This window comes from Chiloscyllium punctatum, chromosome 15 (genome assembly GCF_047496795.1).
Source record: "Chiloscyllium punctatum isolate Juve2018m chromosome 15, sChiPun1.3, whole genome shotgun sequence".
NCBI lineage: Eukaryota > Metazoa > Chordata > Chondrichthyes > Orectolobiformes > Hemiscylliidae > Chiloscyllium > Chiloscyllium punctatum.
The window spans coordinates 83,198,868-83,211,885 of NC_092753.1; the positions used below are offsets into that span (position 1 = coordinate 83,198,868).

At 41.8% G+C, this 13,018-nt stretch overlaps 1 protein-coding gene across 1 annotated transcript in view; it reads left to right on the forward strand.

Moving 5' to 3' along the window:
• The window catches only part of kcnj6 (potassium inwardly rectifying channel subfamily J member 6), a 132,161-nt gene that overhangs the window by 74,925 nt on the left and 44,218 nt on the right, over positions 1 to 13,018 (forward strand). The window contains exon 2 of the mRNA XM_072585676.1: positions 11,593 to 12,513. Coding sequence (XP_072441777.1) covers positions 11,610 to 12,513 — 904 coding nt within the window. The 5' untranslated portion in view covers positions 11,593 to 11,609. The remainder of the gene's footprint in view (positions 1 to 11,592; positions 12,514 to 13,018) is intronic.

Sequence of the window (13,018 nt, forward strand, 5' to 3'; positions counted from 1 at the left end):
GGATGGATAGGGTAAATAAACAAAGTCTTTTTCCTGGGGCGGGGGAGTCCAGAACCACAGGACATAGGTTTAGGGTGAGAGGGGTAAGATTTAAAGGGGTAACTTTTTCATTCAGAGGGTGGTACGTGCAGTGAATGAGGTGCTAGAGGAAGTGGTGGAGGCTGGTACAATTGCAATATTTAAAAAGGCATCTGGATGGTTATATGAGTAAGAAGGGTTGAGAGGAATATGGGCCCAGTGCTGGCAAATGGGACTAGATTAGGTTGGGATATCTGCTTGGCATGGATGAATTAGACCGAAGGTTCTGTTTCCATGCAGTGCACCTCTCTGACTCGATGACTCAGTATGGGAGAAAGAGAGATTGAGTAGTTTATAGAATTTTTGAATCCCTGTGGCCCAACAATTCCACACTGACCTTCCAAAGGATCTCCCACCCAAACCCATTACTCAATACTTACCCCTAATTAATGCACCGAACCTGCACATCTTTGGACTGTGGGAGGAAATCGGAGTACCTGGAGGAAACCCACGCAGACACGGGCAGAATGTTCAAACATCACACAGACAGTTGCCTGAGGCTGGAATCAAACCTGGGTCCCTGGCGCTGTGAGGCAGCAGTGCCACCATGCCACCCAGTTTAGGGCCTATACTGTCTGCAGTTTTGAAGAATGAGTGGAGATCTAATTGAGGTATATAAGATGCTAATGGGGATTTTCAAAATAGATGTAGAAAGGATGTTTCCTCATAGAGTGGGGGGAGGGGGTTGCAATCTAGAACTTTATGATAAGAGGTAGCAGATTTTACAAGGGAGATGATGGAAAATTATGTCTCTTATACGGTCACAAATCTGTGGAATTCATTATCCCAGAGTGTGGTGAACATCGGATATTGATTAATTCAGAGAGGAGAGAGACAGATTTTTAATCAATAACAGGTTGAAGGTTTACAGAGAGGGTGCAGGAAAGTAGGGTTGAGGATGAGATGACATCAGCTGTAATTGTATCAAATAAACAGATCAAATTCGAAGGATTGAATTGTCTACTCCTGCTTCAAGTTCATATGTTGTTAAAGTGAGCCATTTGGCTTCAATCTCAGCTCACCTTCAATTGTGCTGTACCTCTGGACTCCTCAGCATCCTTTTGGTTTCCCAGCTTGACCCTCAGCACCCACTATACTCCACTATCAACAGACCTCATTTCAGCCCCATCCTCTGGAATCCCCTCTTAGTCTATCCTTGTTTAGCGATTCCCTCTCACCATTTAAACCTCAAACCCCCATTTGTTTTTCTTAAATCCTAAACAGTTTGGTTCATGTTGAAGAAGTGCAGAATATCACAACGCTGCCAGAGCCATTCAAACATATTCAAATCACCAGAAGAGAGAAGGATATTAAATGGAGCATGAACTTCTTTAATCATTCAATGCTGTTACTAAGTTGACACATGCAACTGAAAGTACAAGATCTGCCAAGTCCAGTAGTCAGGGTTCAAGGGGTTTCACCTTTTTAGGAAAGCATTAAGCAATCCTTTACTTGGTAACAAGGATTCCTACAATCTGGACTCGAAATGTTAACTCTGCTTTCTTCCCACAGATGCTGCCAGACCTGCTGAGTTTCTGCAGCAACAATTTCTGTTTTTGTTCCTATTACCTCACGTTCACCCACTGGATGAATCGATGTTGATATGTTTTCGATGATGCTCCAACTGCTGTGTAGCAAATGCAAAATGAGACCTCAGCTTTGGAAACATGCAGAGCTGATTCGGTTTTCATGGTTGGTGGTTGAAGCAAGCTGTTGAGCTGAGTTCAATAGATTGGACAAGTGAAAAAAAGTGTTTTTCTAATCTCCATGTGCAAGATAAAAGGGAGACCTTGCATTTATGTAGCACCTTCCACAAGACAGTCCAAAGTGCTTTGAAGTCACTGAACTACTGTGTTTTAAGGCCTTGTCATGGTGATAATGCAGAAAATGTGTCAGCCAATCTGTGCACAACATGGTTCCACAAGCAGCAGTGAGATAAATGACCAGATCATCTACTTTTACCTCTCAAGTGAGGGCTAGTCCAAGACATGGAGGAGAGTTCCCCTGGCTCTTTAAAATGGTGCCATGGGATCTTTTGCATCTACCTGTGCCTTACCCCAATTTGCCATCCAGACAGCACTCACAGTGCCCCTCTGAGAAACTCCGACACTGCATGGTTAACGCAGTAAGATCTACAATCCCAAAAAACACATAGAGCAACATGCTAGAATTTGCAAATATCTGCATATGCTGTACCTCACAGCTGATTAAAAAGCATATATTGAACATTGCTTCGAAGTTGCCATGGTGACACTGAGTTGCCATTGTTATTTCATTACTAATGAAAACCTATACCTTACTCAAAGCTTTAAATAATAACTGGCAGGCAGTTTTTTACTTTGAACCCACCTGGATTTATTTACTGGATTTATTGTTCAACAAAATTGTAGTGCGGTGCATTACTCTCAGAGCAAAAGGAAATGGATTTCCATGTTTGCAATCAATATTTATCAACTCTAAAATTTGATGTTGTTTTCAGCCTTTGCCATGCACAGTCTGAGTTTGCTTTGGCTGAACTTAAATGGGTATTTGCATGTGGATTTTGTAGTAATCAAATCAAAGGAGTTTAGCTTGCCTGAGCCTTTCTTCATAGCTCTGTCGGCTTCTCGCCATCGGTTTGTTTGTTTTCATCTCGTTATTTTTCCCTTCCCAGATTTCTCTTCACAGGTATAGGGTTAGACCATATGCAATGTAGTTTATTGAAGAAATCTTAGGGTTGGGATTCATCAGCTGACACGTAACTGTGAAATTATCCCCCTAACATTCCTCTTTTCAGTATACATGATTTGGATCCCAAAGCTCTGGACATTGGGGTCTTCTGCTAGCCTGCACCTTGTGGTGATATAAAGGTTAAAAATAAAGTCACCATAATCTTACCAGCCCTTAAGGCTGGTCTCTTGTCAGAAGGAGATGACTGGCAGTGGTTTAACCTCAGGTGAGGTTAGGAAGGGCACTCCTTCATGGTAACCACAGCTAGAGTAGGAATTGAACCCACATTGTTGGTATCACTCTGTATCATAAACCAGCTACCCAGACAACTGAGATACGGGAGGTGAATTTAGGGTTTGTTAGGAATCAAATCTCTGAATAGTCACGTTGGGACAGGATACAGGTATCATTCCGCCTTCTTTCATGTTTCACCTGGGCGGTATGCAGAGAAAAACACTTGGAGCCATTAGGTAAGTTTTGAAATATGAAGATAGGATATCAGCTCCTGTCTTAATTCATCTTTGAGTATTTTAATAGCCAGTTAACAAAACTAAAATCTGGAATTAAGTATCTACTGATGACCATGAAACCATTGTTGATTGTTAGAAAAACCCATTTGGTTCACAAGTGTCCTTCAAGGAAGGAAATCTGCCATCCTCACCTGGAATTCAGGCTACTTGTAACTCCAGACACATAACTGTCAACTGTTCTCTGAAATGCATTTATCCTAAGATTCTCTGAGAAGCCAGGCAGGAGATTGCTGAGCCTTTGGCTTTGATCTTTATGTCGTCATAGAAATTGTGCCAGAAGACCGGAGGACAGCAAATGTTGTCCTCTTGTTCAAGAAGGGGCATAGAGGCAACCCTGGAAATTATAGACCTGTCAGCCTTACTTCGGTCGTTGTTAAAGTGTTGGAAAGGCTTATAAGAGATAGAATTTATAATCATCTCAAAAGGAATAAGTTGATTAGGGATAGTCAACACAGTTTTGTGAAGGGTAGGTCATGCCTCACAAACCTTATTGAGTTCTTTGAGAAAGTGATCAAACAGGTGGATGAGGGTAAAGCGGTTAATGTGGTGTATATGGATTTCAGTAAGGCATTTGATAATGTTCCCCACATAGGCTATTGCACAAAACACAGAGGCATGGAATTGAGGATAATTTAGCAGTTTGGATCAGAAATTGCCTAGTTGAAAGAAGACAGAGGGTGGTGGTGGATGGGAGATATTCATCCTGGAGTTTAGTTACTAGTGGCAGACTGCAAGGATCTGTTTTGGGTCCACTGTTGTTTGTCATTTTTATAAATGACTTGGATAAGGCCATAGGAGGATGGGTTAGTAAATTTGCAGATAATACTAAGGTTGGTAGAGTTGTGGATAATGACAAAGAATGTTGTAGGTTACAGAGAGACATAGATAAGCTGCAGAGCTGGGCTGAGAGGTGGCAAATGGAATTTAATGTGGAAAAGTATGAGGTGCTGAAAATGTGTTGCTGGAAAAGCGCAGCAGGTCAGGCAGCATCCAAGGAGCAGGAGAATCGACGTTTCGGGCATGAGCCCTTCTTCAGGAAACTTCTTCAGGCTCATGCCCAAAACGTCGATTCTCCTCCTTGGATGCTGCCTGACCTGCTGCGCTTTTCCAGCAACACATTTTCAGCTCTGATCTCCAGCATCTGCAGTCCTCACTTTCTCCTCGAAAGTATGAGGTGATTCACTTTAGAGAGCCTAACAGGAATCCTGAGTACTGGGCTAATGGTAAGATTATTGGTACTGTAGATGAGTCGAGAGATCGCGGTGTCCAGGTACATAGGTCCTTGAAAGTTGCCACCCAGGTTGATAGGGTTATTAAGAAGACATACAGTGTGTTAGCTTTTATTGGTAGAGAGATTGCGTTTTGGAGCCATGAGATCATGCTGCAGCTGTATAAAATTCTGGTGCAGCCACATTTGGAGTATTGCATACAGTTCTGGTCACTGCTTTACAGGAGGGGTGTGGAAGCTTTGGAAAGGGTTCAGAGGACTTTTATTAGGATGTTGCCTGATCTTACGAGGAAAGGTTGAGAGACTTGAGGCTGTTTTCGTTAGAGAGAAGAAGTTTGCAAGGTGACTTAATTGAGACATATAAGATAATCAGAGCACTAGATAGGTTGGACAGTGTGAGCCTTTTTCCTCGGATGGCGATGGCTAACACAAGGGGACATAGCTTTAAATTGAGGGGTGATAGATATAGGACAGATGCTCAGAGGTAGTTTCTTTACTCAGAGAGTAGTAGGGGTGTTGAATGCACTGCCTGTAACAGTAGTAGACCCGCCAACTTTAAGGGCATTTAACTGGTCATTGGAAGGCATATCGACATTAATTGAATAGGGTAGGTTAGATGGGCTTCAGATTGGTTTCACAGGTTGACGCAACATTGAGAGCCAAAGGGCCTGTCCCTGCACTGTAATGTTCTGTGTTCTAAATGACTAGCAAGACTTTTTGTTCAAGGGCAACTAGGAATGGGCAATAAGTGCTGGTGAGCTAGCGACGCCCACATGCCATGAGTGAATAAAAAAACCTATTTCCTGAGCTGTCAGTGTCTACTGGGTGAATGCACAGCGGGCAGAACTGCTTCAGTGAACTTGACAGGCTGGAAAGGTTTTGCTCAACTGACTGATCAATGAAACTGAAGTTGTATCCAGGTAACAAATTAATGCTTACAACACTTCTCCTGAGAGTGTGATCTTACTATTTAAAAGGTGATTGTCAACATCTTATGCTGCAGGAGACAAACGAGAGCATAAAAGAGTATTAGAAACGTTTATTTTGTGTGGTGAGGGAGTGAGACCAATAGGATAAGGTGTTTGAGTGTTGGCTGTTCAGATGAGCATCTCCTCTGCATAAAGAGAGAGAGGGGAATGAATGGGACTGTATGGTATGTTTTTTTCTGAGGAGTGGTGTACAGAAGAATGCTGGAAAAGTCAGAGACTAAGGTTTAACACCTGAAAGTGTTGTGCCACTCACTTTCACTGCCCTGCTGAGGTCCTGTAACGTCTTGGTGCATTGTCTCCACATTACAGGGGACTCTCATCGACTGCTGACTTCCTTGGCAACCTACATGCATCATCTGGTTTCTTGAAGAGGTGTCTTCATCCTTCTGAACTTGAGAAGGCTCACCTCACTACCGCTCCTCCAATCTCACAGCAGGAACTCCGTGTAGGAGTGAGAGTGAGGGGGAAGAGAGGGTGGAGTTGGCAACTTTTCCACATTCTGGATTAGTGGTGTTGGAAGAGCTCAGCAGTTCAGGCAGCATCTGCAGTCATTGTTTTTACCTAACTTTTCCACATTACCTCTCTAATTCTAAAATTTGTATCTGCCCCAACCATCTTGACCTCTACCAGACTCCTTTTCGAGGAAAATTTTCCTCTGACAGATTTGACGTATCTTCCTGCCTACCTGACTAATTAGAATACCTGGAAGTGGGATACTTATATAGTAACTCAACAAAAAGCCATGGAAAAGTGAGCTCCAGATTCCAATGAGAAACACAACTACCAATGATCCAACATTCTGGGGGAGATTATCACTTGAAAATTCCACTCAATGTCTTCCTTATTATTCTGCTGCAACTGAAAATTCCATCAATCCTCACATTCTAATTCACATTAATTTGTTATCTGTGACCATTTCACAATATCATCATCCCATTCCATCTCACCAATTTTGGCCTTCAAGGATTCCATTGCATGAATTAATAAGAATCAAAAAATGTTAGACCAGTGTTGCCCATTTCTCATTATGCTTGAGAAGGTTGCAATGAGTTAACTTCTCGAATTACTGTAGTCCATGTCCTGCATCACACCTACAATGCTGTTAGAAATGGCTTTTCAGGATTTTTACCCAGTGACAGTGAAGGAATAGTGATATATTTCCAAGTCAGGATGGTGTGTGATTTGGAGGGGAACTTGCATGCTATAGAGTTCCCATACATCTGTTACACTTGTCTACTAGGTGGACAGGTCAAAGGTTTGGAAGAAGTTGTTGAAAGAATCTTCACAGTACTCACTGCGACTACTGTACACTAGGACAAAGGTACATTTAAAATACTCCATCACCGGTTTATAGATTTTGTTCTTATATGGAATGTGTTAGCTTAATATCTTTTGTACAGCCAAATAAAGGAAGCTTATAGTGAGCTGGGAAGCTCAGAACTAGATCAAGCTGAAATTTCTCTGCAGTATGAGCTGAGGAGATGGAAACTAAGGTACAATAGCACCATCACTGGCAGGTTGGTGAAATTACATGGTCAGTTTACACCAGTGGTTTGCATTATTAACGTATTCAAATAGGTTATACTGTATCAGGAAATGTTGACACAAAAACACAGTGACAGGTTTTGTTAAAAAAAATGTGCAAATGTAAGGAATTTAATTTAAGCTATTTAGATTTTAATATGACTCAGCGTTGGGAGGAGGATTGGTGACCACAAATAAGCCAGCAACCACCCACCAGTAACTGATTAGTAGACAATATAACAATAATGTGGGGAGGTGATGTCATAGTGATATTATTGCTAGACTATTAATCCAGAGATCCAAGTGATATTCTGGGGATCTGAATTCAAATCCAACCATAGCAGATGGTAAAATTTGAATTGAATAAAAAAGTCTAGAATTAAGAGTCTAATGGTGACTATGAATCCATGGTCAATTGTCAGAAAAACCCATCTGGTTCACTCATGTCCTTTAGGGAAGGAAACTGCCATCCCTTCCTGATCTGGCCTGTATATGACTCCAATGTAGTGGGCTCTGAACTATCTTCCAAGTAATTAGGGATGGATAATAAAGGTTAGCCTAGCCAATGACACTGTCAACCATGATTGAATTATATCAAAAATAAGCAGTGAGCCATGCACCTGGAGAATATCACAGTGTTTAGATTACTTACAGTGTGGAAACAGGCCCTTCAGCCCAACAAGTCCACACCGACCCGCCGAAGCACAACCCACCCAGACCCATTCCCCTACATTTACCCCTTCACCTAACACTGCGGGCAATTTAACATGGCCAATTCACCTAACCTACACATTTTTGGACTGTGGGAGGAAACCGGAGCACCCAGAGGAAACCCACAGGGAGAATGTACAAACTCCACACAGTGAGTCGCCTGAGGCAGGAATTGAACCCAGGTCTCTGGCACTGTGAGGCAGCAGTGCTAACCACTGTGCCACCGTGATTCTGAATATGACTATATCAGCCATGCTAATTTTGGCTCAAGCCCCAGATGTTATTATGGAGGACTTAGTATGGGGTAGCACAGTGGTTCATTGGTTCACACTGCTGCCTCATGGGACCTGAGTTTGATTCCAGCCTTGGGCGACTGTCTGTGAGGAGTTTTTACATTCTCTCAGTGTCTGTGTGGGTTTCTCTGGATGCTCCGGTTTCCTCCCACAATCCAAAGATGTGCAGGTTAGGTGAATTGGCCATGCTAAGTTGCCCACAGTGTTCAGGAATGTGTTACTTAGGTGCATTAGTCAGGGGTAAATATAGGATAATAGGGTAGAGGAATGTGTCTGGGTGGGTTACTCTTTGGTGGGTCGGTGTGGACATGTTGAACATATGGATTTGCAGGGTCAACAAGGCTGAGTGCACCCTGGTACCTCAATTGATACCATGTGGTCTATCCAATCTTATGCCTTTTTGCCTTTTCTGTGGTGGGTTGTTTCAACTGAGTGGCTTGTTAAGTTGTTTCAGGGAACAATTAATACTCACTTTGCTGTGAGTCCAGTCTCCAGTCTTGCCTGCAGACTTTCTTTGCTGAAGGACATAATTGAACCAACGAATTTAATTTTATGCCAATTAATGATAGTTTCATGGCATCATTACTGAGACTATCTTTTAATTCCAGAGCTTTTAAGAGTTGATCTTTCATTAGTTAAATGAGTTCAAGCTCTGTCAAGGATTTGAAAGTTTCCCCAAGACATTAGAGTGGGTCCCAGGATTACTAATCTCATGACAATATCACCCTTCCCTGTTATGTTCATTGAAATGACTTTCCCGTGCTCTACCTAAATCACCTTTTCTTGTGGTCACATGCAATCACCTGTCAATTAAACTGCTCGGTGAGTGATCTGTATCCCAAGCTTCTGCTGTGACAGTCTTTCAGTTTTCCCATTGTCTTTATTCATTCACAGGATGAGCGCTGCGCTGGCCAAGCCAGCATTTATTGTCCAGAGGACAGTTATGAGTCAACCACATTGCATCTGGAGTCACTTGTAGGCCAGACTGGGTAAGGATGGCAGTTTCCTTCCCTAAAGGACATTAGTGAACTAGATGGGTTTTTCCAACAATCAATTCAAGGTCAACATTAGACTCTTAATTCCAGACTTTACTGAGTTCAAATTACACAATCTGCCATGGTGAGATTTGAACCCCATGCCCCCGGGACATTACTTGGATCTCTGGATTAACAGTCTAGCAATAATACCACTAGGCCATTGCCATCTCTCACTAGCTGAGAAATCTGGATTGAACACAAAACCAGGCAGTTTACCTGAGAGTGGTAGTCCAAACACGAACAGGGATTTCCATTATATTTTGTACCATTATGGGTTAGTTTATCAGACTTTTGAACAGACCTTTCATATATTAATTCTGATCTGTCTCTCTCTGCATCTTCTCTGCAGGTGTAACACTGTGTTCTGCACTCTGTTCTGCTACCCTGATGCACTTTGTATGGTACAATCGTGTGAATAGCACGCAAAACAATACTTTTCACTGTATCTCGATACGTGCGATAACAATCAGTCAATCAATTATGGTGTTAACTGTCTGACCATTGAACATGGCCTTGGCACAGTGCAGGTAGGAAAATCTGGCAGGGATTGGATTTTCCTTTTAATAAAAACAAAATTAGGCGTATTTGCCTACTGATGTGTAACCTCTAAATTTGATCAAATAATGTCTGCTGTGACATTATAAAGGCAGATCATACTCCATAATGAAAGAAAATGTTTGCACTTGTATTGTGCATTCCAGGACTTCAGGATTTCCCAGAGTATTTTGCATAAAAGTACTTTGCTTTGGAACATGATCACCATTATAAAATGCTGCTGCAAACCAAATTGTTTGTTTGTGTGATAGTTGAATGAGTTGGTCAGGACACCAGGAGAGAGAATAATTTCTCCAATAATTTGGCAACATTTTTTGCATCCACTTGAGAAAACAGATAGAGCTTTGGTTTAATGTTTCATTTAGATACTATCTCTAATGGTGCAGCACCCTCAAATGGCCCGAGATTGGAAACCTAGATTTTGTGTTCAAGTTTCATGTTTCAGACTATCAATGTACTGGGTAATCGAACTGCACTTCAGGTGGTACTATTAAAGAACAAATCCTGCTTTTTCATTTATGGGAAATACTGTTCACCATCCATGCTGATTACACTTCTTCATCATCTGAGCCAAGACCCTGTTTTATTAATGTCCTTAAGTCATGCTTCAATACTACTTGAATTAAAAATCACACAACATCAGTTTATAGTCTGACAGGATTATTTGGAAGCACTAGCTTTCGGAGCACTGCTCCCTTGTCAAAGGAGCAGTGCTCCGAAAGCTAGTACTCCAAATAAACCTGTCTGACTATAACCTGGTGTTGTGCCATTTTTAACTTTGTCCACCACCGTCCAAAACCAGCACCTGCTCATCATGAATACTACTCGAAGTTAGTTTCCATTTTGCCTGTTTTTTTCAAAGGCTGTGCACCTTGAATACTTATTTCAAAACTCAAATAAAGGCAAAAGTCCGTAGATGCTGGAAATCTGAAACTAACATAGAACATAGAAAAGTACAGCATAGTACAGGCCCTTCGGCCTGCAGTGTTGTGCCAAGGATTAATCCTAATCTAAAATAAACTAATATAACCTACACCTAACCCAGAGAATACTGGAAAAACTCAGTCAGACTGGCAGCTTAGAGTGAGAGACTCAAGAGTCATATCAGACTCAAAACATTAACTGTTTCTCTCTCCAAATATTTTGAGTCTGGTATGACTCTTCTTCAGTGTATTCCTCTCTCCACAAATGCTCCAGATCTGTTGAGTTTCACAAGAATTGTCTGTTTATAATGAATATTAATTTCCCAAAATTTGTTACTTACTAACCATATCTCTGCAACAGTTATTCAATCTAAACTATTTATCTGCATTTCTGTCACTAATACATCTATCTCATTGCAGATGCTTCAATCATTCAGATACAAAGTCTTTAGATTTTCTTTTCCAGCTTTATTTGTTGATGAACTGTCAACTCAATGCCCCTTCCTGTCTGACAGTGCACACCTTTACCCAAATCACATTATGCAGTTTTGTCTCATCTTTTCTTTTTGGATTTCAAATGTCCCATCACCTGAAACGTGGTTAGTTTCTATCTCTGTTAGTTTCACATCTTATCCACAAACCTAGTCATAGAATTCACCAGGGCCCTGATCCAAGTCCTCTTCTGGTGGAGCTCATTCCAGCATGACAGCTCTCTCTTTCCCAATTGCTGGGAGCAGTGGTCTGTGAAAATTGACACTATCAGTTTTTGATCGACTCAAGGAGTTGAGTTCTAGATAGGTCAGCAGATGTAAAAGTCTTGGAAACTTTTAAAGATTAGCTTGATCCTATAATAGGGAAAACTATGGGATCTTAATGGACCTCTGGATGCATATGACACATATCAATGACAAATGTCCAGGACTTCATGTAATTTTATTTGACATTTAACAGTGTACAGTACTTTATAATATTGGACATCAAATAACTTTGACTAAATTTGTCTCTTTCTGCCCAGACTGATTGTCAGTTCCCATGGAGCAGGACGTAGAGAGCTCTGTGGCTGCTCAGCAGCCAAAGCTGCCGAAACAAGTGCGAGAGGATGCCCCAAAACAAATAGCCACAGACAATCACCCCGTCAAAAGGAGTATCCAGAGGTACGTGCGCAAGGACGGAAAATGTAACGTTCACCATGGGAATGTCAGGGAGCGGTACCGTTACCTAACTGATATCTTCACTACATTAGTGGACTTAAAGTGGAGGCTGAACCTACTCATTTTTGTCATGGTCTATACCACCACTTGGCTTTTCTTTGGAATGATCTGGTGGCTTATTGCCTACATACGAGGGGACCTGAACCACATAGGGGACTCTACTTGGGTGCCCTGTGTTAATAATCTCAATGGCTTTGTCTCAGCGTTTCTCTTCTCAATAGAGACTGAAACTACCATCGGATATGGGTACAGATTCATCACAGACAAGTGTCCTGAAGGTATCATTTTGCTCCTGGTCCAATCTGTCCTGGGATCAATAGTCAATGCCTTCATGGTTGGTTGCATGTTTGTGAAAATATCGCAGCCCAATAAGAGGGCTGAAACGCTGGTCTTCTCCACACATGCTGTGATCTCTGTTCGTGATGGGAAGTTGTGCCTAATGTTCCGAGTTGGGGACCTGAGGAATTCACACATTGTGGAGGCTTCAATTCGTGCCAAACTAATCAAATCAAGGCAAACCAAGGAAGGAGAGTTCATCCCACTCAATCAAACAGACATAAACGTTGGCTACGACACAGGGGATGACCGTCTCTTTTTAGTCTCACCACTAATAATCTGCCATGAGATCAATCAGCAGAGTCCATTCTGGGAAATCTCCAAAGCCCAGATGGCTAAGGAAGAGGTGGAGATTGTAGTAATCCTTGAAGGAATGGTGGAGGCGACAGGTAAGACAATTACATCCAGTAATTGTGTGTAATCTTCATGTATCCTCTGGCAGAAATCAATTGGGATTGCAATCAAATTTTGAAAATAGCAATAGGCAGTGAAAGATGCCATATGGGAGGAATAAAAAAATAAACTTTCGTATTTCTCCAGTTAGTATTTTGCAACTCGTAACTCACACAAATTAATTCATAGTGTGTGAGAGTTGCTGGCAAAGTCAGTAAATATTAACCATCTCTAATAGTCCTCAAGAAGATGGTGGTAACCTCATGTCTAACTTAAATACAGCTCAGCTCCTTAGGCCATTTCAAAGGAGTGTTAAGAGCCAGCCACTTTGTTGTGCATCTGGATTCACCTGTGGGCCATGATGAGTCAGAAGGAGCAGATATCCTTCCTTCAAGGAGATCGATGGGCTGGACAGGTTCAACAATCTGGTCGCTTTACAATCAACACTGCTGATACTAGCTTTTAATTCCGGATCGATTTTGCTGTTGCAATTGTGGCCAA